Source organism: Carassius gibelio, chromosome B3 (genome assembly GCF_023724105.1).
Source record: "Carassius gibelio isolate Cgi1373 ecotype wild population from Czech Republic chromosome B3, carGib1.2-hapl.c, whole genome shotgun sequence".
Lineage (NCBI taxonomy): Eukaryota > Metazoa > Chordata > Actinopteri > Cypriniformes > Cyprinidae > Carassius > Carassius gibelio.
Genome location: NC_068398.1, coordinates 25792970 through 25815484, shown reverse-complemented (window position 1 = coordinate 25815484; position 22515 = coordinate 25792970). Strand labels below are relative to the sequence as shown.

General features: G+C 35.7%; 1 protein-coding gene across 1 annotated transcript; it reads left to right on the top strand.

The window, feature by feature from the left end:
- The first annotated feature begins 1685 nt into the window (after nt 1-1685).
- On the top strand, nt 1686-20987 carry LOC127951988 (bMERB domain-containing protein 1-like). The gene is made up of 6 exons (XM_052550169.1): nt 1686-1862; nt 8709-8832; nt 10854-10927; nt 12070-12184; nt 14882-14952; nt 18701-20987. The coding sequence occupies exons 1-6, from the start codon at nt 1784-1786 to the stop codon at nt 18817-18819; spliced, it is 582 nt and encodes a 193-aa protein (XP_052406129.1). The 5' UTR covers nt 1686-1783; the 3' UTR covers nt 18820-20987.
- Nucleotides 20988-22515: the final 1528 nt, after the last annotated feature.

The window sequence follows — 22515 nt, the reverse complement described above, 5'->3', positions numbered from 1 at the left end:
TCTTTTCTTTTTTTTGAATATGAACATTAAAAAGGGATCAAACTTAAATTATGTGATTTTACATAAAAACAGTATTTTTAAAATGCTTTTCTTCAAGTGGTATTTAGTATTTCGTCTCTAATTGATAATGCTAATTATATAGCTAAAAAAAAAAAAGGAATTTTTATACATTTATACAAATACATTTTTTTTAATTAGCATTTTTAAATCATACATGAGCCAGTTTATGTATGGCAAGAATTGTATGTATCATTTATTTTAAATATTTGTATTTTATTAGTTGTTTTGGCAACATTTCAACCAAAGGTTCTGACAGTTACCACTATAGTTGTTAAGCACTTGAAATCAAAAAGCATACACACTTTCTGTGTGTCCATATTACTTTTTATAACCTCCTGGGACACAGGAATATACTTTTATCCTCTGTAGTGCAAGTACATTATCTTTCAGTGAATTTCTCTGAGAACGTACAGTATGCCATGTTTTAAGCCTGGATGTCCCGTAAAGAGCACATTAAGAGTTTTAGAGATACCAAATGATTGGAAGTTTCACCATGACCCCTCCCTCTCCTTGGTCTTTAAAAAAGAAGAAGAAATAGCTAACATTAATCTAGCTATCAAATGTATCACTCTTATGGAAATATAATAATATGTTTTGCTTATTTAGATCTGACTAATTTTTAAACTCTGTCATAAAAAAATCAAAATATGACTTTTTGTTATGTCCACTGTAGAGAACAGGTTTATTGTTTACTGACACAATAAAAGAAAAGGGAAATAAATAATATGTTAATATTCCTATGAACTATTAGATATTATTATTATTATGAAAATTACTCTTAATATTACTCCCATTATTACACTTCTTTTGTTTTCATAACATGTTGCCCTAAGAGCACATTAATATGCAAATTAGATACAGTGTATAGATACAATGGGAAAACCATCTTATGACCATTTTAAACACATACTTCTTAAAGCAACATGGTATATCAAATCATTCTGTTATATTTTCATAACATATGTATTTTAAGGTTTATTTCTCGCTACTAAGAAGCCATTAACTTTCACATGTGCCTCAATAAACTCCTAATTTGCTGCTTAATAACAGTTAGTAAGGTAGTTGTTAAGTTGAGGTATTGGGAAGAATTAGCGATGTAGAATATGGTCATGCAGAATATGTGCTTTATGAATAATAACAAAGCGCCAATGTAGGCATGCTAATAAGCAGTTAACCAGTTACAGTGGAAAATGGTCCCTATACTAAAGTATTTTTCTTTTCTTTTCTTTTATTTCTTTATTATTATTATGTCCTAAACAATGTAGGCTTAATGACAAAACATTAAATTCACATAATTTTTTTTTCTAGGCCTAAAAAAAATGTCCGCATTTAATAGCACATAGTAATCACATTAAGATTAAACGGTGAAGTCTCAAAAGTGTCATAAGGGTAGCCTATTTGATCTTAAAAAAAAAAAAAAAATAATAATAATAAAAGAACTAATTTCGGAAGGAAAACAAAGAGATTTTAACTTAATGTCACTTTCCTCGTTATTCACAGGGTGGCGCTTTCAGGTGATGGGAAAACACTTGTGTTGAGCATCAATGTGTCACACTCACAGCATCGGCAGCAGGTGCGGGCGCGCGCATCACTGTGCGCGTCACCGAGCACATGGAGTGAAAACCTCCTTCAATCAAACTGCGCTTTGATTCACCGGCCGAAGAGCACAGCAGCGGCAGTCTGATCCAGCTCAAACTTCAGCTGTGTTGTGGAGCTTGAAAGCATGGAGAAAGGACGCAGCACCCCGAGACTGTACGGATCCCTGGATCCCACAGAGCTCTGCGGAGACACTCTCAAACAAGGTGATGAAAATCATCTATCTCTGCGTGCGTTTCTGAATGTTGAGTGCTTTCTCGTGGCATACTTGACTTCAGTTTGACATGTGCACGAAAGATGTTACTTTTGCATTGATGCAGTTCTCTTAAACATTGTTTAGAAATTAAGTTATTTATAGTGTCGCTAATTCAGTCCATAGTTACCTAAAGCAACGTATATGTGAATTCATGTTTTGAACGGGCAACAGACGATGTATTTTATAAGTAGGCTAACTGTTTTGACAATTATGAAACATACATCATATGTTTTCACGATTTTTCTAACAGTATAGCCTATATTTAGTGAACTATTAAGTGGGTGTTCAAAAATAACTTTCTTTTAAGTGTTTTTTTATATTATTATTATTATTAAACATGAAGTGTAGGCTACTACCAGTAAAATCCACTGTCTGACTCTCATTTAACAGTAGGGGCTACATTTAAAGTAATTTTTCCTATAGGTTCCAGTATTGCTTTCACACCAGGAAGCAGCGATTTGCTTATTCCTGCATTCCTGCTTTCTTCTAATGATCTGACAAAGGAAATCCATCAAATCATATTTCCATCATTATACAGATTCTGACAGAAGGGTGGAAAGAGCGAGACTGCTGTCGGCTGGCATGACTGATTTTTAGCTACTAAAAATTCCAACAAACATATCTTGTGATACCTGTTTTGTTTTTCCCCACTCGTTGTTTATTTAACTAAAGACCATGAGATTTGACTTTCTTGGGTGTAACTCGATATTAAACATTTTGGGGAATTGTGTAGTCTCTCTTTTTCTGACTGAGGCTTTCAAACGTACAAAAGGTGCAAACCGCAGTACATGCAACTCTTACACTAGCTTTGTGTGAAAGATAAAACAAAAATGGAATCCAGTTACGTACTGACAATCTTCACCAGTCACTGAGTTGAAATTAAAGAACTGAACAGTCAGATATGTAAAATAAATAAGCTTATATGTTGGAGAGATTCAACTTAATTGTGTCCCACATAAGAGAGAATATCTTTAACAGATGGGGTCCCTAATGTGAGGTGATGCCAAGAATGCGTTCTGTTAACATCCCATCATTATCATTTTCATCACGAGGCACAATATGGCAAGATGTTACATTTTGTTAAATCTGTTACAGAAACACTCAGCTTCATTAAGTGAAATAATTCAGTTCTCCTCATGACAGTGTGCCGCAGAATACAGCCGTGCAGATGGTTAAACCGGAGTGCTGTGCTCAAGAGATTTTTATGCAAAGTTACTTTGCAAATTGAAAACTGTCTTTATGATTCAGCTTTTCTGCGTGACATAACAGAATATTGCAGTGAATTGAATAAGAGAAGTCAGAGGAGGTTCATGTTTGTTAAAGGCTTTCAGTTTAATTTAATGTGGTCTGGGGAGTCTCAACTGTTATCCAAACTGTCATGCACAGCTTATGTAAGACATTCTGTTGTGATTCTCACAAAACAAACACAATTAAAAGAATAGTTCACCAAAAAAATTTGCTTAAATTTACTCACCCTCAGGTTGTCCAAGATGTGCAAATTTGTTTCTTCGACATAATTTTGATAAACGTATCATTACAGGACTTGCTCAGCAATAGATCCTCTGCAGTGAATGGGTGCCGTCAGAATGAGAGTAAACACAGCTGATAAAAACTTCACGAGTTCACCCTTACATCTAATCTGAAGGCAAATAGTAGGCATATTTTGGCGTGCTGTCCTGGGGGAGGGGTCCGGGCCCGGAGCATAGCCCGAACCCAAATAACTCCCCCTATCCCAATTTGGGATAAATAGATTAGAAGTGAGGAGTTGGGGTGGAGGAGGGTTGCCGAAAAACTGTCGTGGGACAGGAGGTAGGAAGACTGGATATATATACGCGTGCGTGCTATAAGATGATTAGCTAAACGAGATGCACCTGTACCAAATTGGATGATTATCTGATCGTGCTTCTCCCGAACTTTGTTAATAAAACCACATATCACAATAATCCACATGACTCCAGTTCATCATTTCATTTAACGTCTTGTGAAGAGAAAAGCTGTGTGTTAGTAATAAACAAATCCATGGAGCGGTATTTAACTTCAAACCATTGCTTCTGGCTAAAATAAAAGCCTTCTATCCATAATATTACTTTCTCCAGTAAAAAGAAAAAAAGTCTTTGTGGTGCAATTTTATAACAAGATGAAACACCAGCGCTGATTTTGCAACAAACAAATGCACTTGGCTCCAGGCAGAATCATGCAAATCCACTCCGCAGCGATCGCACACTCTGGCTTGTGCCAGCTACTAAAGAGTTCTGACTTTACAGCTGAAAAACCTCAGATCGAGTCAGAAATGTGCTCTCTAGACAAGAGTGTTTCAGAGCAAAGCCTGAACTTTAACCTGTATTGAAAATTCGCGGTTCACTGCAGTTCACTAGTACTTCTCATTAAATCTGAGAGAACTTGACAGGCTCTGAAAACTTAAAGTGTAAGAAACTCCTCCAATTCTTTGGCACAATGATCTAACTAGAATCAGGATGCAATGACTTTAATGGTTAGACATTCACCTTTCAAAAGACATAAATACAAATAAGTCTCATAAAGTGCTGTTTTCCTCACATCTCTTGGGTTTTGCTATAACAAGGCCACAGTGCGTGTTTCGTAGTATTTTGATGCTGTTTGTGCTCAGGCAGAAGAGACGTGGTTTTAAATTCTGTCTAAACACTTAGTGTTGGTTTCAATGACACGTAGTAAATATTATGCCTCAGTACCTCCTCAGTACCTCCTTGCATCTGTAAATGAACACTAAATGTAATTGCATAAATAATGCCAAACAGGTTTCATGATTACTTCCCTCCTTCCCACACTGGTTGGACAAACAGATTGCTTTGAAGTGGTTATAGTGCTTTACAGAAACTTTTGATGTTCAATGCTGTAGTTCCTGTGGTAAAATGTAATCAAATGTGGTGTGTGTGTGTGTGTGTGTGTGTGTGTTGTTGTTCTGCATGAGCTGGTGTAGTCACTCCAGGCATTGTGACTGAAACTGTGAAGACTGATTGACACTGTGAGATAGCGTTAGATCCCAACGCCTCCTCTGTTCCAACAGGAATGATGCAGATTTACAATCTCCAGGTTTAAGGGATTTCTCAAGCGTAGGAGATGTGCCAACCTGATCTGTTTTTGTCACATTAATGTTTAAAAAGGCTGTTGATCCACCTACTATCATCATTTACCAAATATTGTGTTTAAGTTTTTTTTTATAATATAGACACTAGTAGATGACCAGCATGAATATTTATAATATCACCAGTGATATTTTGCACACACGCACACACGCACGCACACACATACACACACACACACACACACACACACACGCACACACACACACTAATCATAGACTTTTATATTATATTATATTATATTTTTAGTTAAGATGGAAAATTCTTGACACTTTAAATAACACTCACCCCCAAAGAATGATTTATACTCGTTTATACATCATTGTATAGGGTTCACAAAGCAAAATCAAAAACTTTCCAAGTTCCTGTTTGGTTACACACCCCTCTGGTTGAGAATCACTGGCTCAGTTGATTTTCAGACATGTTTTTACTTTTTACACATGACTAAGAAGCCTCAAGTTCACATTCTTGCATTTTCTTCCAATTTCATCTAAATCCTCTCTGACTTCTTATGTTCCCTGTCAGAGTATCACAGTTGTTTTAAAACATGAAGCTGTGTGAAGGTTCTGCAGTCCTGCAGAGTTCTCCACGTGTGACACAGATCAAGTCTCTGGTGAACTGACACGTGTGAATAAATCTGTCAGGACTGATCTGAAACATTTGGGTGGGCGGCACTGACTCGTGTGCGCGCACACACAGACACACACACGCGTCTCAGCACACTAACCAGACCACAACAGGGTATCCCATAATCCTGCTCTTGATTTATTACCTGTTTTCTATCCCTTTTGTTTTGCCTTGGTGGATAGGGTTTGTTTAGACATCTTTTCTCATTGAGTGTCAGGCAATTAAAAGCCAATATCTGCTCAGACCTGTGAGGTGACTCATAGCTTATAGTGTTTCTGAGGGCAGAGAGAGAGAGAAAGCATTGAAGTGTAGAGATGGAGGGATAAAAGATGTACCTTATATCAGAACAATGTGTTCGCTCTCAGTCTGAGGAAGGTGTCAGTGTCAGCCGCCAGTAAAAACACAGATAGCAGCATCTGTAAGCCAGTGAACTCGCCTGGGTCTTCTGTTTACCACTAGAAATAAGGTTGAACCCCTTAAAGATGCTGTGTATGTGTTTATATAAATCACACACTTCACCTTTGAATAGGTGATTTTGTGGGATTTCTAGTTTTCCTGTGAATGCTTTTATTTTTGACATTTCCTGTATCCCTGTCCCAAACCCACTAAATTTAATTTAATTTAATTTTTAAATGTAAAAAATTTTTAAAAGTGTTTTTTGTACACTTTTAAGCACAACTTTTTTTTTTTTTAGCATTGATAATAATAGTTTTTTAGCAGCTAATCTGCATATTAAAATGATTTCTGAAGGATCATGTGACACTGAAGACTGGAGTAATGATGCTGAAAATTCAGCTTTGCATTACAGTAATACATTACATTTTAAAATCTATTCAAATAGAAAACAATAATTTTTAAGTGTAATACTATTTCACAACATTACTGTTTTTTTTACTATATTTGTGATCAAATAGCCTAAATGCAGCCTTGCAAAAAAAGAAAAAATCGTACCCCAATCTTTTTAACTAGCTTTTACCATTGTATGAAAACTAAAACAAACAAACAAAAAATATTAAAACTGTATTATCTGGAAAGAAATATAATATTATGTTTTTATTATTAGAATATAGGAAAGTGTGCATCACAAAGAAAGCGATATTAACATTTAGAAACAAATGCCAAACACTTTTCCTCAAAACTAAATGCATACGTGGTTTTTTGTTAGAATACATTTTGTATTTTATTCTTTTCTTGGACCGCAGTTGTAAAATCCCTGCTCTAAATTATGATATCCCTGTATTTTGTCTCTTAGTGAGTCATGAATCAACTAACGTCAAACTGACCTTTTGATAAGTAAATCTGTTTGAGATCAAATATAAATCAGGTTTGTCTGTTATATCAGAAAGATACCGTTCACAGAGGACCGTTAAATCATGATAACCTGATATGTATCGGCTATTATAACAGCAGACTCCTTTAATAAAGATGGAATATGTTACCCAAAGTAAAAAAACCGAGTGCTTACACATGCTTTTTTATGCTTACATGTGCTTAAAAAAATCATAATAACAGCACTGTTCCATTAACTCAGTTTTCTTAACCTGATTTGCTTTGGCATTTTAGAAAAGGACAGCAATGAAAAATATTGAATAACCCCAATTGCCCATACAGAGACACACTTACATATTACATACAGTACAATATTTGTAATGTAAGTCTGTACACATTTGTAATTATAGATGTGGAATAGCATAGCATCATTCCAGTATGACATAATTCTTATGTATTTATTACATGCATAGGTGTAAAATAAGTGAAATGCCACGTGTTTGCTTTGTCGATCTGCACTAGGGATCGCAGTGGCCTTGACCATAACACTACTGGATTTGGGGGTCAGCTCCATTGTTTTGAAATCCAATAACTGTGTAAAACTGAAGGCCCAGGTTGTTGCCATAGAGACAGAACTTTGTTTATGAGGCATTGCAGTTGCTGAACGCATCATAGGATGAGCCAAATGAGTCATCGGAGGATACGGACTGCCTCACTTTTAAGGTGCAGAAAAAATTCTGCTGTTTTTCTCAAGGCTGAAGGTCTTTGAAACAAAGACATCCAATTGAGAAGTGAAAAAATCAATGTGCAATGACTGTGCACTCAAATCAAACATTAGCCGGAACCTTGTATTATCTTGATTTTTAGACAGAGTTGTTTAAAGGAGTAGTTCACCCAAAAATGTCAACATATTCAGCCTCAGGCCATTCAAGATGTAGATGAGTTTGTTTCCTCATGAGAACAGATTATGAGAAATGTAGCATTAAATCACTTGTTTAGTAATGGATCCTGTGCAGTGAATGGGTGCCGTCAGAATTTGACTCCAAAAGCTGATAAAAACATCACAATAATCCATAAACACAAATATTTTTTAAGGAAATCAAAACAAATTCTAAAAGACAGCTTTTAATGTTTAATAAGAAATTTAGTTGCCAGGATGTACTCTTCACTATTATCATTATTAGTATTATTTTTTTTTTTTAGATGATCTTTCAGTTTTATTAGTATCTAACTGTTATCATACATTCATATATAGAGCTCTGACTCTCTGAATAAATGCTACATGTGATTAAAATGATGTTGGTCTGTCATAGAGTGACCAGAACGCTCTCGCCCACCCTTGGATTCATGCAGAGTTCAGTAATAATAACACAAACCCAATTAGCACAGTGACGAGCATCACACACAACACACACTGCAGCACCGTCACACAACTCCTTCGATTCAAATGTGGCTGGACAACACCAGGGTGCTTATTAGTTGATTCTAGATTAAAGAAGCCCTGCTTCTGAAGAAATGTGTGATGATGCTCTTATTTTTATCTTCAAGGGAAAGACAACAAACTGGCAAAACAGTATACAGTATCTAATGCAAAGTTTTGGTCATTGTTTGCTTGCCCGTTCCTTTGGAATACTGTCATGCGTTTCCATCCAAATATATTTTATTATGGTTTCATATAATAGTGTTTTTGTTTAGTATTTTTGTGAAATTGCTTCTTGACACGTGTGTGATGTAATGTCCTTGAGCAGTTCTCATCATAGCTCATGTGTTCTTCATCACAGCTGAAGAAGATGTGGTGTCCATGGCTGATTCCACCATCACTGTGGAGGACATCGAGGGAGAGCTGTTCAAAATCGAGAGGATAAAGGATGCCCTGGTCCGAAAAGAGTCCGAGCTCAGATATATGTGAGTCAGGTTGTTTAGATTGAGTTTTACTGTTTTTTTGTACTATGGTAGAACCCGAGGTAGCTCTTTTACATACGAGACTAAAGGAATCGTTCACCCAAACATGAAAAATTGCTGAGATTTTACTCACCCTCAGTCCATCCAAGATACATCTACATGCATTACATCACTTGCTCACCAGTGGGTCCTCTGCAGTGAATGGGTGCCATCAGAATGAGAGTCCAAACAGATGATGAAAACATCACAATAATCCACAAGTAACTCCAGTCCATCAGGTAATGTCTTATAAAGTGAAAAGCTCCATGTTTGTAAGAAACAAATCCATCATTAAGGATTTTTTTAACTTTAAATAATTTCTTCTGGCCAAAATACAAGTCTATAATCCAGAATAATGCTTCCTAATAATACATTAGACTACTACAGAACAATTTAAGTAAGTATCCCATAACAGCAATAGCTGATGCTATTTAAGCTGACATGACCATTAAAAAAAACATATACCATATGCATGAGTTCAAATCCAACACTTATCATATTGAATATCTGAACATCATCAGGTAATTATGGGATAACTTACATTCATTTTATGTCATTTTATTTTACCATTTTAACTAGGTATTTTCATAGACACAGAAATGAAGGTATAAGCTTAGGGCATGAAAATAAAATGAACAATATTCCTGCTGTTAACTTATATTCACACAGATGTATCATCAATATTAATTGTTAATCGTCAAAACTCTCTACAAAGATAGAGAATGAGGACAATTCATATTCATTATTTGTAAAAGAAAGACAGCATATTCAGTAAAAAGTTCATTTTTGAATGAGCTACAGTACGCCTTTAAAAAAAAAATACAAATCTGAGAGTGTGTCACATTGACTTGTTTGTTTTTCATTCAATACCAGTTTAAACACAAATGATGTGTATCCAGCATCAGTGCAGAGCAGGAGTGTGAGATAGAGGCATATAGATGAGATAAAAGCAAGGGAAATTGTTGAGGACATTTACAGATAAAGGGATGCACTGCATTTATTTACAACAGCAGCGTCTGATGGAGTCTGTCACAAGCCCTGTAAGTGAGATTTGTCTGTTATGGCAATAATATGTGTCTGCCAGAGCTAAACATCAACTGCAAATATATGTGTCTGCGTTGTTATTTGTGTGTGTTTGACAGAAATGTGAATACTATATAGGAAAACATATTATCTGTTATTTCATTGCTGAACAGAGACAACCAGTGAAATATATTTTCAATGAAAATCATGCCATTCACACGTACCTGGGTAACAAAATATGATATAAGAACATTTCTATTAATTTATGAAAATGTTATGTCTAGATGTTAAAAGCACAATTTTTGAAACCATGTTTTTTCTTGTTAAAGGAGCGTTGTATTTTATAATTTAGCAAACATTATGAGACTGTTACTTTTTAATGTTTTCTAAACATTCTGTAACATAAACTTTAAAAAAACTGTTATTCAAACATCCAGCAAAAAGCATTTCAAAAGAAGAAGTTCTTTAAATTTCAGCCAAATTTCTAAGAACGTTCCCTGTTAGCTAGTACCTTGATTTCTGAATTGGCCTAAAAAATGTTTTAAAGCACGAAGACAGCTTTGTGAGGTTATGAGGTCATTTTTGCATTTATTCAATTATTAGCGCTGTCAAATGATTAATCACACAAATACATTATATATTTTTTTTTAATATCTACATGTCTATATTAATATTAATATAATTGATATTATCTATATATATAAATCAATATATATATATATATATATATATATATATTATAACATATTATTCTGAAATGTATACATGCATGTGTATTTATATATAAATAAAAAATATACACAGTACACACACAAAATATTAGGGAAACAAAAACTTTTACACAATTAATCGATTGACAGCACTATTTATTATAGAAAGAAACTGAGATTTTTAAAAGATGGTTAAAAGAAAAAAAAAAGAAAATGAATAAAATAGATTTTAATTTTTTTCTCATTTGTCAGGACGGATGACATCCAGTTGTGTAAGGAGATCACAAGGCTCAAAAAAGAACTCCAGAAATTGGTTTCCATCCCAGGTATGTTCACCAAAAAATGCTGTACCAGAATTTGAAGCAATAATATTGTGCTGTTGCATTGAGCCTGTGAGATGATACAGATCTCATTCTCAGTGGTGAAGAACATCTGTTTTTAATTCAAAGCAGAGACAACGAGCAGCTCTCCAATGCTTTAAACCGTTCTAAAACAAACATCATGTCTGTTACAGTAGATACTCAAGGAATATTATTTTTTCTCCAGTCCATTCAAAATATTTAATTGCAAATTAGTCCCACGGCATATTAGAATGATTTCTGAAGTATCATGTGACACTGAAGACTGCTGAAAGCTTTGCCATCAAACAGACTATAAGAGAATTTAAGAAAAAATGGATTGGCTATCCAGTATAATGCAACTGCTTTTAATTTCTGCATGATGTTTATTAGCATCATTCCTCCTGCTTTCATGTCAGCTTGTCTTCAGCACATGCTTGTGACATACTTCACTATAGGTCTCCTGTTTCCAAGGAGATGCATGAGATGCACCATGTTTTGTTTACTGCAGAAACCTCATTTCACAAGTGCATACAAAGCTTGTGCGCACGGAAGAGGTTATTTATCCACACCGTGCAGATAATAATGTGTTATACTGTGTACCATCCCAACCCAATTGGGGAACCCACTTCAGTGCTAATGATCTACATTTATTCTGAGACCTTCAGGTCCTTTCTGGCTCATCTGTGATCAGGATTTTGAAGTACTTTGATATAGTATTATATCATCATTTACTCATACCTCATGTTGATCCAAACCAGAATGATGTCCTGTCTTCACAACAACAAAAAAACAATATTTTGAAATAATTTCTTATTTTTTATTTAAAAACCACAATGAAAAAATGTTGTAGGATTTGCTTTAAAAAGCTAACAAAAAAAAGGAAACCATTTTCACTTAGAAACTGATTATACATTTTTCGAAAAGTAATTAGAGAAACCTCAAGTAACAAACTGAATTAAACGTGACATTTTTAAGTAGAAAGACTGAAGTAGCTCAATAAGTTATAACTTTTGCCTGATTCTCTGACTAACAAGAAGTTCAAAAGAACAGCATTTATTGAAAATAAATATATTTTTGTAAAATTATAAATGCCTTTACTTCCACGTTTGCTCCAATGTTCTTTGCAGACAAAGACAAGTCAAATGAGGACAGACAGCGTGAGGAAGAGCTACTTCAGCAGATCCAGAAGCTGGTGGAGACGCGGGACTTTCTAGTGGACGACATGGAGTTTGAGAGGCTCAGGTCAGTTTTAAAGAGCCGCTGGTCTTCAGGGACAGGAACGTGGGCCGCAACCCTTTAGATTGCCAGCTAGCATGCGTGACTGTCGGCCCCAAGAATGTGTTTTGTGCCTCTTGTGGCTGTTCCCTCATCTGTGAAGATACTGCAATCCAAGAAGATACTTACCCTCCACTTGAAGCCAATAATCCATACTTACCTCACACAGACACACACACACACACACACACACACACACACGCACATGCACACACGCACACCACGCTCACAGACAGTCCCAGCGCCTTGATTCTGAGAAACCAGAGAGATTGATTTGCAGGCAAGAAAGAATTGGAAAAAGAAAAGAGATGTGTTTTTTCGGTGGGTTGGGCTGATTGCCATCTGCCAAGACCTCACGATGATGTGTGTGTGAGTAATCGTGAGTGACGCACGCATCAGAGCCCTACACCAATAAGGTCCTCACAGATTATTCATGGGATAAATGAGCCGCCGTCACCCACAAGTAGCTATTACATGGATGGATGGATGGATGGTGGAGAGAGAGAGAGAGAGATGTCTCGGTTTGCACACTAAACTGATGTGTTAAGAGAATAATTGATTGTTTGATGTTTGAGTGTGAATGTTTGGTTAATGTTCTGTGTCTCTCTTCACAGTTGTTTGTGTGTGGTTCTGGTTTGACATTTCAGGGACTGTGAAAAAGTAGTAAATTCTTTTGGCGTTGTGGGGAACTAACAACAACTGAACAAGAACAATGGCTTTATACAAACGCTGAATATAATCTCAGTGAAAATATATAAATACAGAAAGCTTAGTGTGATTTATTAGCTTGGAAATTAGGATAATTTGCAATACTTTGTATCTAGAGCTAGGAAAAACAGTTATAATTTATTTCATTTAAGTCTGAAATTTATTGAAGCAAGAACGGTTGAGTTTTATTCACAAATAAAAAAATATATATAATGTTGTAATTATGCATGTTAGCTTTAGTGAATTGATACAGTTTAGACAATAATTAGTGGCAAAAAATTTGCTTTTATCGAAGGTACATGTGCATTCCATTAATGAACCAAGTTGTGTGCCAGTTTAAAAGTTTGGGGTCAGTAAGAATTTTAAGAAATTAATATTTTTATTTGCAAGGGTGTCAATAAATATGTTATTATTATTATGTTATAAAATATTTATTTTACAGGTAAATGAAAAACAGTTTCTTTTCATCAAAGAATCCTGAAAAAAAATGAATCTCAGTTTCCACAAAAATATTAAGCAGCACAATAATATTAAAGGGGGGGTGAAATGCTATTTCATGCATACTGAGTTTTTTACACTGTTAAAGAGTTGGATTCCCATGCTAAACATGGACAAAGTTTCAAAAATTAAGTTGTACGTTTGAAGGAGTATTTTTGTTCCAAAAAAACCTCTTCCAGTTTGTCACAAGTTTCGGAAAGTTTTTTTCGAGTATGGCTCTGTGTGACGTTAAATGGAGCGGAATTTCCTTATATGGGTCCTGAGGGCACTTCTGCCGGAAGAGCGCGCGCTCCTGTATAGCAGAGCAGAGAGAGGCTGTGCACAGACAATCACTGATCAGAGCGAGAGCGTCGCGAAAAGTCACAAAAGAAGTGTGTTTTTGGTTGCCAGGGCAAGACAACCCTGCACAGATTACCCAAAAAAAAAACAGCATTAAGGGACCAGTGGATGGAGTTTATTTTTACAGAGCATCAACGGAGTTGTGCAAGTGTTTTTGTTTGTTCCCTGCATTTCGGATTGCACATCGTTTATTTCTTAAGGATAATGCAGTCCCAACGAAAAAGGGTTACGATCGTGTGTTGGAACCGCAGGCGGTGAGTAAAACTGCTTCAAATATCTCTGTGTTGTTAACTTAGCTATCAGCGCGTAAGCACATCAAGTAAACAACATGCGATGTTGTCATCAAACTGCACTTTCCACATGTACAGCTTAAAAAAAAAAAAAAAAAAAAAAAGACGACATAAAGTGGAACTTAGTTATTTTCCAAAACACCAAGCAAATATATAAAGTTTCAGTACATACCACATAGAGACGCCTTTGCTGATGCTGCTCTTGTTAAATTTCAGCCTCTGGATCTGTGTCACAGCTTCCAAACGCGCTCAACACAAAAGCCTACTGGCGCTCGAGATTCTTTAGCTCCGCCCACACGTCACGCCTCTAGGCGCTCGTGTTTTTCCGGGAAAAATCGGTATAGACTATCTTTCTCTTATAAATATAATAAAAATAAAGACTTTTTGGAGTTATGAAGGATGCAGTACTACTCTATAGGTACTCAAGATTAACAGGATATTGAGTGAAAACGAGCATTTCACCCCCCCTTTAATGAATGTTTCTTAAGCAGCAAATCAACATATTAGAATAATTTCTGAAGGATCATGTGATACTGAAGACAGGAGTAATGATGCCAAAAATTCAGCTTTACCATCACAGGAATAAATTGCATTTTAGCATATTCAAATACAAAATCGATATTTTAATAATATGTCACAATATTACTGTTTTACTCTGTTTCTTCAAATAAATGCAGCCATGGTGAGCACACAAGATATTCAAAAACATAAAAAATCTTACTAACCCTAAACTTTTGAATGGCATGTGCACATGAAAATGTATCCTGACTTATGTATTTGTATGTATTTCTGCGTTTGCCTTCCTTGACGCCTTTAATTCTCCACTCAGAGAGCGAGAAGAGGACAAAGAGATGGCTGACTTCCTTCAGACCAAATTTCCCAGCAGGTGCAGCATGAAAAGTATGTATGTGTGTGCTACTGTGGTGCTGTGAGCTCAAGGCCAAGGCCTTAAACCTCTGTTTTTCAGTGTTGAACGCACAAATTAACATAATATATTCTTTGGGCATCTCCCTATTTGTTTTACTCACTGCCTGCTAAAGTTTAATGAAAATGGAAAGTAGAGAAATTAATAAGGAATCTGCTCATGTTGTAGTATTGTCAGAAACATGAATGTTAATTCTGTTCTCAGGGTGTTAAGGGGAGACACTGCAGGCAAACAGTTTCTCATGCACCTGTCAAGTTTGAGATTTTGGGCTTTTTGGTTTTTCATAGTCTTTTTTCAGACTAGTGGAAAGAAAACATCCAAAAGACACTGTTTAGTGTTTCTTTTATAGCACTTTATCTATTTGTGTCAATAGATTTCAATTCTACACTGAGCCATAAATCTCCGCTTCGGTAGTACTTACACACACCAAACTTTACATTTTTATTCCTGTCTATATTCTGAAGTTTTTTTATACAAAGTGATTTGTTCATATATAATTTGCTTGATTATATACAACATTTTAATCCCCCCAAAATTGTGAAAATACAGTGCTTTGTGCGTTTTAATCATTTTCTGAATTATTCTGAAAAAGGAGAAATTCCCTCTGTAAACACCTTTGACTCTAAAAAAAATTAAAGAGAATTTTGAAACTGACATCATCCAGTGTTTAAATTTTTGCACTAGAAATGTATGCAATTCAGCGCATATTTCTTTAAATGATTACTTATTTGCATTTCTAAACTTATTTGAGAAAATTTGTTATACAAAACTGTTTTGCAGTTATCAATGTAATCAATCAGCTGGGTAAGCAATAACTATACTTTTTTTGTTGTTGTTTTTTTACACTATTCACGTGCAGTGACTCGCCACTGTCTTCATTGTTTTCTTTTAGTTCAAAACTAATGAGCTAGTTCAGAACCAGAATAATAATGCAGAAGTACATGAATGTCACTGAAAATGGGAAGGCTTACTGTAAATTATAGATAACACAGTGTTGTGGTGAGAGTTTGAAACATCTCACAAAAATATAGAATATATTTCATAATCACTAGTGCCTCTTTTACATTCTTATAAACCAAGCTTTTCACTCAAAGTAAACATATATGAATTTATCTGAACTCAGTCCAATCGTTCAGTTCAGTGTGAATCGAGATTTATTTACATAGCACTGCTTCTCCAAAGCAGCTTTACAAAAAATCATAAAAAAATAAATAAAAAAATACAGTTAAATAAACCAGCACAAGGCACGTGGCAGATAGAGTGCAAACCAGTGAAGTAAACAAACCGCAAAAGAGCTTATTCAGTCTGATTAAAGTGACAAAAAGCTCAGAGAGTAGTTCTTTATTTAAACTAACTGAAGAGGTAGTTGAATGAGGTAGTGAGCAGACCAATGCTTCACAAAGTGTCTGGTGCAGGTCACAGTTTGTTAGTGGGAGGGGGGAGTGGAAGGACCTGGGGATGTGGGAGCTGGGAGCAAAACAGTGGAGGGGGTTCAGAGTTCAGTGGTGCCTGGGGAAAAAGAGTGGAGGGGAGGGAAGGGGGGACAAGGTCGGGAGGGAGTTTAGTTTCATGTCCTTCAGTCTGCTGGTCCTGGCCTGGAGACTCTGCAGTCTCCTCCCTGATGGCAGCAAACTGAAGAAGCTGTGTTATGGGTGTGTGGGATCGCTGCAGAGGACTTTCCGGGTGAGACAGGTTCCTTAAATGTCCTGGAGGGAGTGGAGAGAGACACCAATGATCTTCTCAGCTGCTCTCACTATGCGTTGTAGAGTCTTCCGGCAGGACACGTTGCAGGCACCATACCACACAGTGATGCAGTTTGTCAGGATGCTCTTGATGGTGCCTCTGTAGAAGGTGTACATGATGGGGGGCCGTGGCTCTGGCTCTTCTCAGTTTACGGAGGAAGTAAAGACGCTGATGTGATTTCTTGGGCAGTGCTGCTGTGTTTTCAGTCCAGAAGAGGTCCTCTGTGATGTGCACACCCAGGAACTTGGAGCTGCTCACAGTCGCACCATTGATGGTCAGAGGAACACGTTGAGTGTGCACTCAACTGAAGTCAACACTCCTGAAGTCAACAACAATCTCCTGAAGTCTTCTCAGTTTTCAGAGAGAGATTGTTGTCACTGCACCACCCAGCCAGGTGACTCACCTCGCTCCTTTAGTTTGTCCAGTCAGAAAGTCCAACAGCCAGTTGCACAGCGAAGTGTTGAGCCCCAGCTGGACCAGTTTGTGAATGAGCTGTTGAGGGATGATTGTGTTGAATGCTGAACTGAAATCTATGAACAGCATTCTGACGTATAAGGTTTTTTTCTCTATATGTGTGAGTGCTGAGAGGATGGAAGTGGCGATGGCGTCATCGGTCGAGTGGTTGGACCGATATGCAAACTAGAATGGGTCCAGAAAGGGGGGAAGGCACAGTTGATATTGTACATGACCAGCCGTTCAAAGCACTTCATGAGAAGTGCTGTCACAGGTCCGCGGTGGGGGCTTGTAGTCCATAATGTTCTGTATCCCCTGCCATGGGATCTGAGTGTCTCTATCCTCCTGGAGTACTGTCTCTTAGCCTGTCTGATGCCAAAGGTTAGATTGTCCTCAGGCCCACCTCATCTCCAGCTCTGAAGGCAGTGTTCTCCGTCTTCAGGAGTCTGTAGACCTCCCCTGTCATCCACGGCTTCTGGTTGGCCTGGACAGTGATGGTCTTTGTGACTGTTACATCATCATCATTCCAGTCTCGGAGTACTCTTGGAGGTCTGTGGTGTTATTGTATGTGCCAGCCTGCTTAAACATATTGCAGTCAGTAGTGTCAAAACAGTCTTGAAGACTGTCTTGACTGTTTTGAAGACTGAAAAAATGAATCTACATGCCCTATTGTCATATTTGGCAGACTAGAACTGGTCAGTAGTTAACATTTTGCATTGATACAAACAATCAAGCAGTTGAGATGTGCTATATTATATATCGACCTATTCAAGTATATTGTATGTATAATACGCGTATAAATGTCCAATTGTTTACAATTTGAAACAATTACATTTACCTTTTTTTTTTGTTGCAATTAAGTTTTTTTTTTAATAGCATACTATTACTTTTGTTTGTATTGTATTTCCCTTAACATAAGTACAGTCCTATATACCAAATCTCAAATGCTTTACTGAACTGAAATAATTAAATTCAGTTTAATTAAAATCAACTAAAATTATATGAACTATTCTTTACAAATTAGTTCAGTTCAACTGAAATCTGACTCCTAAAATCAATTCAGTATTTTCCACTTAAGTATATATACTCATTTATATTCAGATAATTCATCTTGTTTCAATTCAGGGGTTTTTTCTTGTTGTTGTTGTTTTTGGTAGAACTTTCCTAAATTCACTAAAAAATATTTTTTTTTAAATTGAAAAATTTTCACTCAGATGTTGTTAGTACATTTCACATTTAATTAGAAATGGCAAGAAACACATTGAGTTAAACATTACATATTGAAATAGAAAGATTTTAATAGTAAATGTATAATCTTTATTCTATTTACAACTATTGAAAACAAAAATTGTACAGTGCACAGATAAGTTAAACTCATCTAATTCAATTAAATTCATTTAAGCCCGATATATTTGCAAATGTTCTGGTATGAATATACCTCAGCGCTGATGCTCAATGGTGTTCAGAGATGCTTGAGAGTGTGATTTAGAGAAGGTCACTGCATTTCTCTCGCTCGCTCTCATTCAGGTCATACCAAGGACAAGAGAATGATGTCCAGAGCCCAGCAGACGTCGTCCCCGTACGTGACCAAGACAGGTGTCACCCTGCTGAAAGAGTGCTGCGGCTTCACCTGCTCCATCATGTAGATACGTGAATGTAAATCAGGAGAGAGTGATTAGTAAACAAGCCCCCAGATCTGTGATTCAGCACAATATTTTCAAGCACTCTTTCACGTTACATTTCAGAACAGACGGCAGAGCATGAGCGCCAAACATGCACATGCACTGATGTGCATATTATGAAGAATTATTGCATTAACCTAATCGAGGAGTCCCAGAATTAGCGCTGTGATTAGATGGTACGGTGTAGTTTTAAAGGCACAGTTCACCCAAAAATTAGAATTCTGTTATCATTTACGCACCCGTAATCCATACCTGTATGAGTTTTTCTATTCTGCCGAACACACACAAAAAATATATATATTTTGAAGAATGTTGGTAACCAAACAGTTTTGGTTCCCGTTGACTTCCATTGTATTTTTTATGACAAGGACTAAAATGGTAAGGATACCAGTTTTCTTCAAAACATATTCCTCTGTGGTTCACAGAAGCAAGACATTCATACAGGTCTGGATGAGGGCGAGTAAACTGTGACAGAATTCTCATTTTGGGTGAACTCTTCTTTCAAAGCAGACTAATGTCAGGCTCAGCTGCAGAATTCCCAAGAGCTGTTGTTAAGCTCTTGCTCTTGCTCCACATTATTTCCTCTTATTTCCTCCCTTCCTTCCTTCTTGCAAAAGACTAAATTATCTGTTGTGGAGTTGCATCACCAGCCAACCACAATGAATGTCACCAAAAACACTGACATTTTCCTTGGGTTTTGAAGGAATAGTTCCCCTAAAAATGAAGATTCTGTCAATATTTGATGATAGGGAGGGCGATAAGGATCTGCTCTGTCCAAAATCTCTCCAGTTAGGCTAGAAACTGAAGTTTGCTAAAGTTCATATGGATTCAGTGCAGAGCAGGGTTATGGTACTTCACCAAAATTGAAGCCAATTTTTGAATACAAAATAAAAACCATTTTCATTACTTGAAATAAAGTAAATGTTAACTAACATGAAATCATGTATATAAAAAATTTATTAAATCAAATCAAATTACTATAAATTTATTATAATAAAAATATTAATTATTTCATAGTAATAAGGGATTTGAGGTGTAGTAATAAACCTTTACAAATGTTTCATATGCTTGTAGTACTGAGGAGTACTAGCATGTTTAATTATTATTTTTTTTTTTTTAAATGATGGTGTACAATTAAACAGCAGAGATTGCCAGAAGATCTGCTTACTAATTAGTGAATGTGGACCTTTGCTTCTGACTTCTACCTTCACAGATTTCATCTTCATATGCAACTATGACGCTGATGAAAGTTGTATAGTTTTGTGGTGCCCAATATGTATCTTGACATAATACAAATGCAGTTGGAAAGTTAAAACATATATTTATATATTTTACAATTTTAGTTGATTTTCAAATTTAATAAGGAAATGCCTTTATCTTTCTCCACTGTAATGTGCTTTAGTATTAATAACATTATTTATATGTACAAATTGTGTACACTACTGTTTAAAAGTTTGGGGTCAGTAAGATTTTTTTTTGGATGAATACTTTTTCAGCAAGCTGCATTACAGTGTCAGTGAAGATGTTTATAATGTACGTAACAAAATATCTCAGTAAAACATCACAGTTTCTGCAAAAATATTAAGCAGTACAGAAGGCTTGTTGCAGAACATGGTGCTGTAAATTCAGCTTTGCAACATTTTAAAACCTAAGAAAATGCAAAGAATTATCTTAAATTGTAATAATATTTCACAGTATTATTGATGTACTGTATTTTTGATCAAATAAATGCAGCCTTGGTGAACATAAAGATATTTTTAAAATATTACCGACCCCAAACACCAGAATGGTAGTGTATTTGTGATGCATCGTATTAACTAAAGAGTTCATGCAAAAAAAAAATTATCTGTTTTTCTTTGAAAAAGTAATTAAATTGTGAAGCTGGTGATAACTGTCTATTAATATGTGCAGCATCAAAATATTGAAATATAATGCTCACAAACATACTTGACATGTGCTTCTTAGCTGTGCAGGAATTTATTTATCTTCTGTTGTTATTTTCATTGCTCTAAATGATATTTTTCCACTAATGAATATAAAAGAATTATGATGAATGAATCGATGCTTCATTGTCTTTCAGTGGACAGCTAAATATACTACAGACACGTAACATTATCTTTTATTTAAAAAATAAAAACAAAACAAAAAACATGATAATCAAACTCAAAAATATAATATGAAACAAACAGAAAAGTAAACATCTTACAAATCATAGTCCAACATCTTAAGTTTGAAGATCCACATTCAGTGACCATTTCTTAAAAAGATTTGCCGTCCTATAACAGTGTGGAAAGAGTGATTTTATGTTGGTTTCACATTAGTAAAGTCTCCACACACCACAACAAAAGTCCTGACAAATCTCATCGTGAGCACTAACATTATTCTTATTTAATAAACCAAGGTCACTGAGTGTGTGGCTGTATTGACTGGTTCTGGCAGGAAGGAACCGAGAAATTACAGGCAATAAATGTCTGCGGATGTCAGATCTGCTGGTATTTTGAATGAGCAGACTCTCGCTCTGAACAGTATAATCAGGATTCAGTTTACATGGCCGATTCTTCTTCATCAAGCTCTCGCAGAGGATCCAGCGTCTGTGACATTTCGGTTGATTGGCTGAACTCTGTCCACAGCTGTAGGGATCTCCAGCTCATTTCCCCTGTCGCTGCTGGCAGTCTGATATTTACCTCTGCTGGCACGATCATGTCAAAATGATCAAACTCATAATAAACATCTCCTAATTGGTCTTGACAGTATTATTGACACTCAGCTGAAAAATGAAAAGCTGATTCTTTTTCAAATGGATTATCGACTCTTATGAAATGCTTTCTGCTCTAGCAAAGACCATTTTATTCTTGTCAAGAGCTTTTTCCCTTGCTTTGTGTGCTGCTGACAAGATTGTTATGTCTATTATCTGCACAGGTTATTGACTATATGAACACATGGAGGATTTTTTTTTTCTTTTACTTTTTTTCTAGAGCTCCTAAAATCTGTGTGAAGATACGCAGCACCATTTGAGTTCGGTATGATTTTTTAAAAATGTTTCAAAAAAACAGGCTCACTGAGGCTGCAGAACAGTAATATTGTGAAATATTAGTACAATATAAGACAACTGTTTTCTATTTGAATATATTTTAATATGTAATTTATTCCTGTGGTGGTAAAGCTGATTTTTCAGCATTTTTACTTTTTACTAATTTTTCTCATTTATTATTGTCACTTAGTATCATTACCCTTTATTATTATTATTATTATTATTATTATTATCAATTGTTATCAAACATTTATTATTATCAATGTTGAAAACGGTTGTTTATAATTAAAATATTCATGAAAACCATGACACGTTTTATTTGATTCTTTGATGGAAAGAGAACATTCAGAAGAGCAGCTTTTATACAGAAAGGTTTTATTACAGTGTTAACTGTCACTTTTGAATCAGTTTAATTTAGTTAGTTACTGGTTTACTTTATTTTAATAATTATCTTACCAAAATGTGTTTTCTCACACTCTATAATATTATTATCAATATTTTTTTTTTCAACCTCTTTAACCTTTTCTTCTGTTGATCGTCATCACACTCAGAAATGTGGCGCGTGGATCACAGCTGACTCATTCGTGAGCAAGTTAATTACAGGAGGATGTTCTCGTGACTTCTGCCTC

Coding starts and splice junctions, on each gene's coding strand:
- LOC127951988 (XM_052550169.1), top strand. CDS start 1,784: ATGGAGAAAGGACGCAGCACCCCGAGACTGTACGGATCCCTGGATCCC. Junction 1,863..8,708: donor CGGAGACACTCTCAAACAAG/GTGATGAAAATC, acceptor TCTTCATCACAG/CTGAAGAAGATGTGGTGTCC. Junction 8,833..10,853: donor GAGTCCGAGCTCAGATATAT/GTGAGTCAGGTT, acceptor CTCATTTGTCAG/GACGGATGACATCCAGTTGT.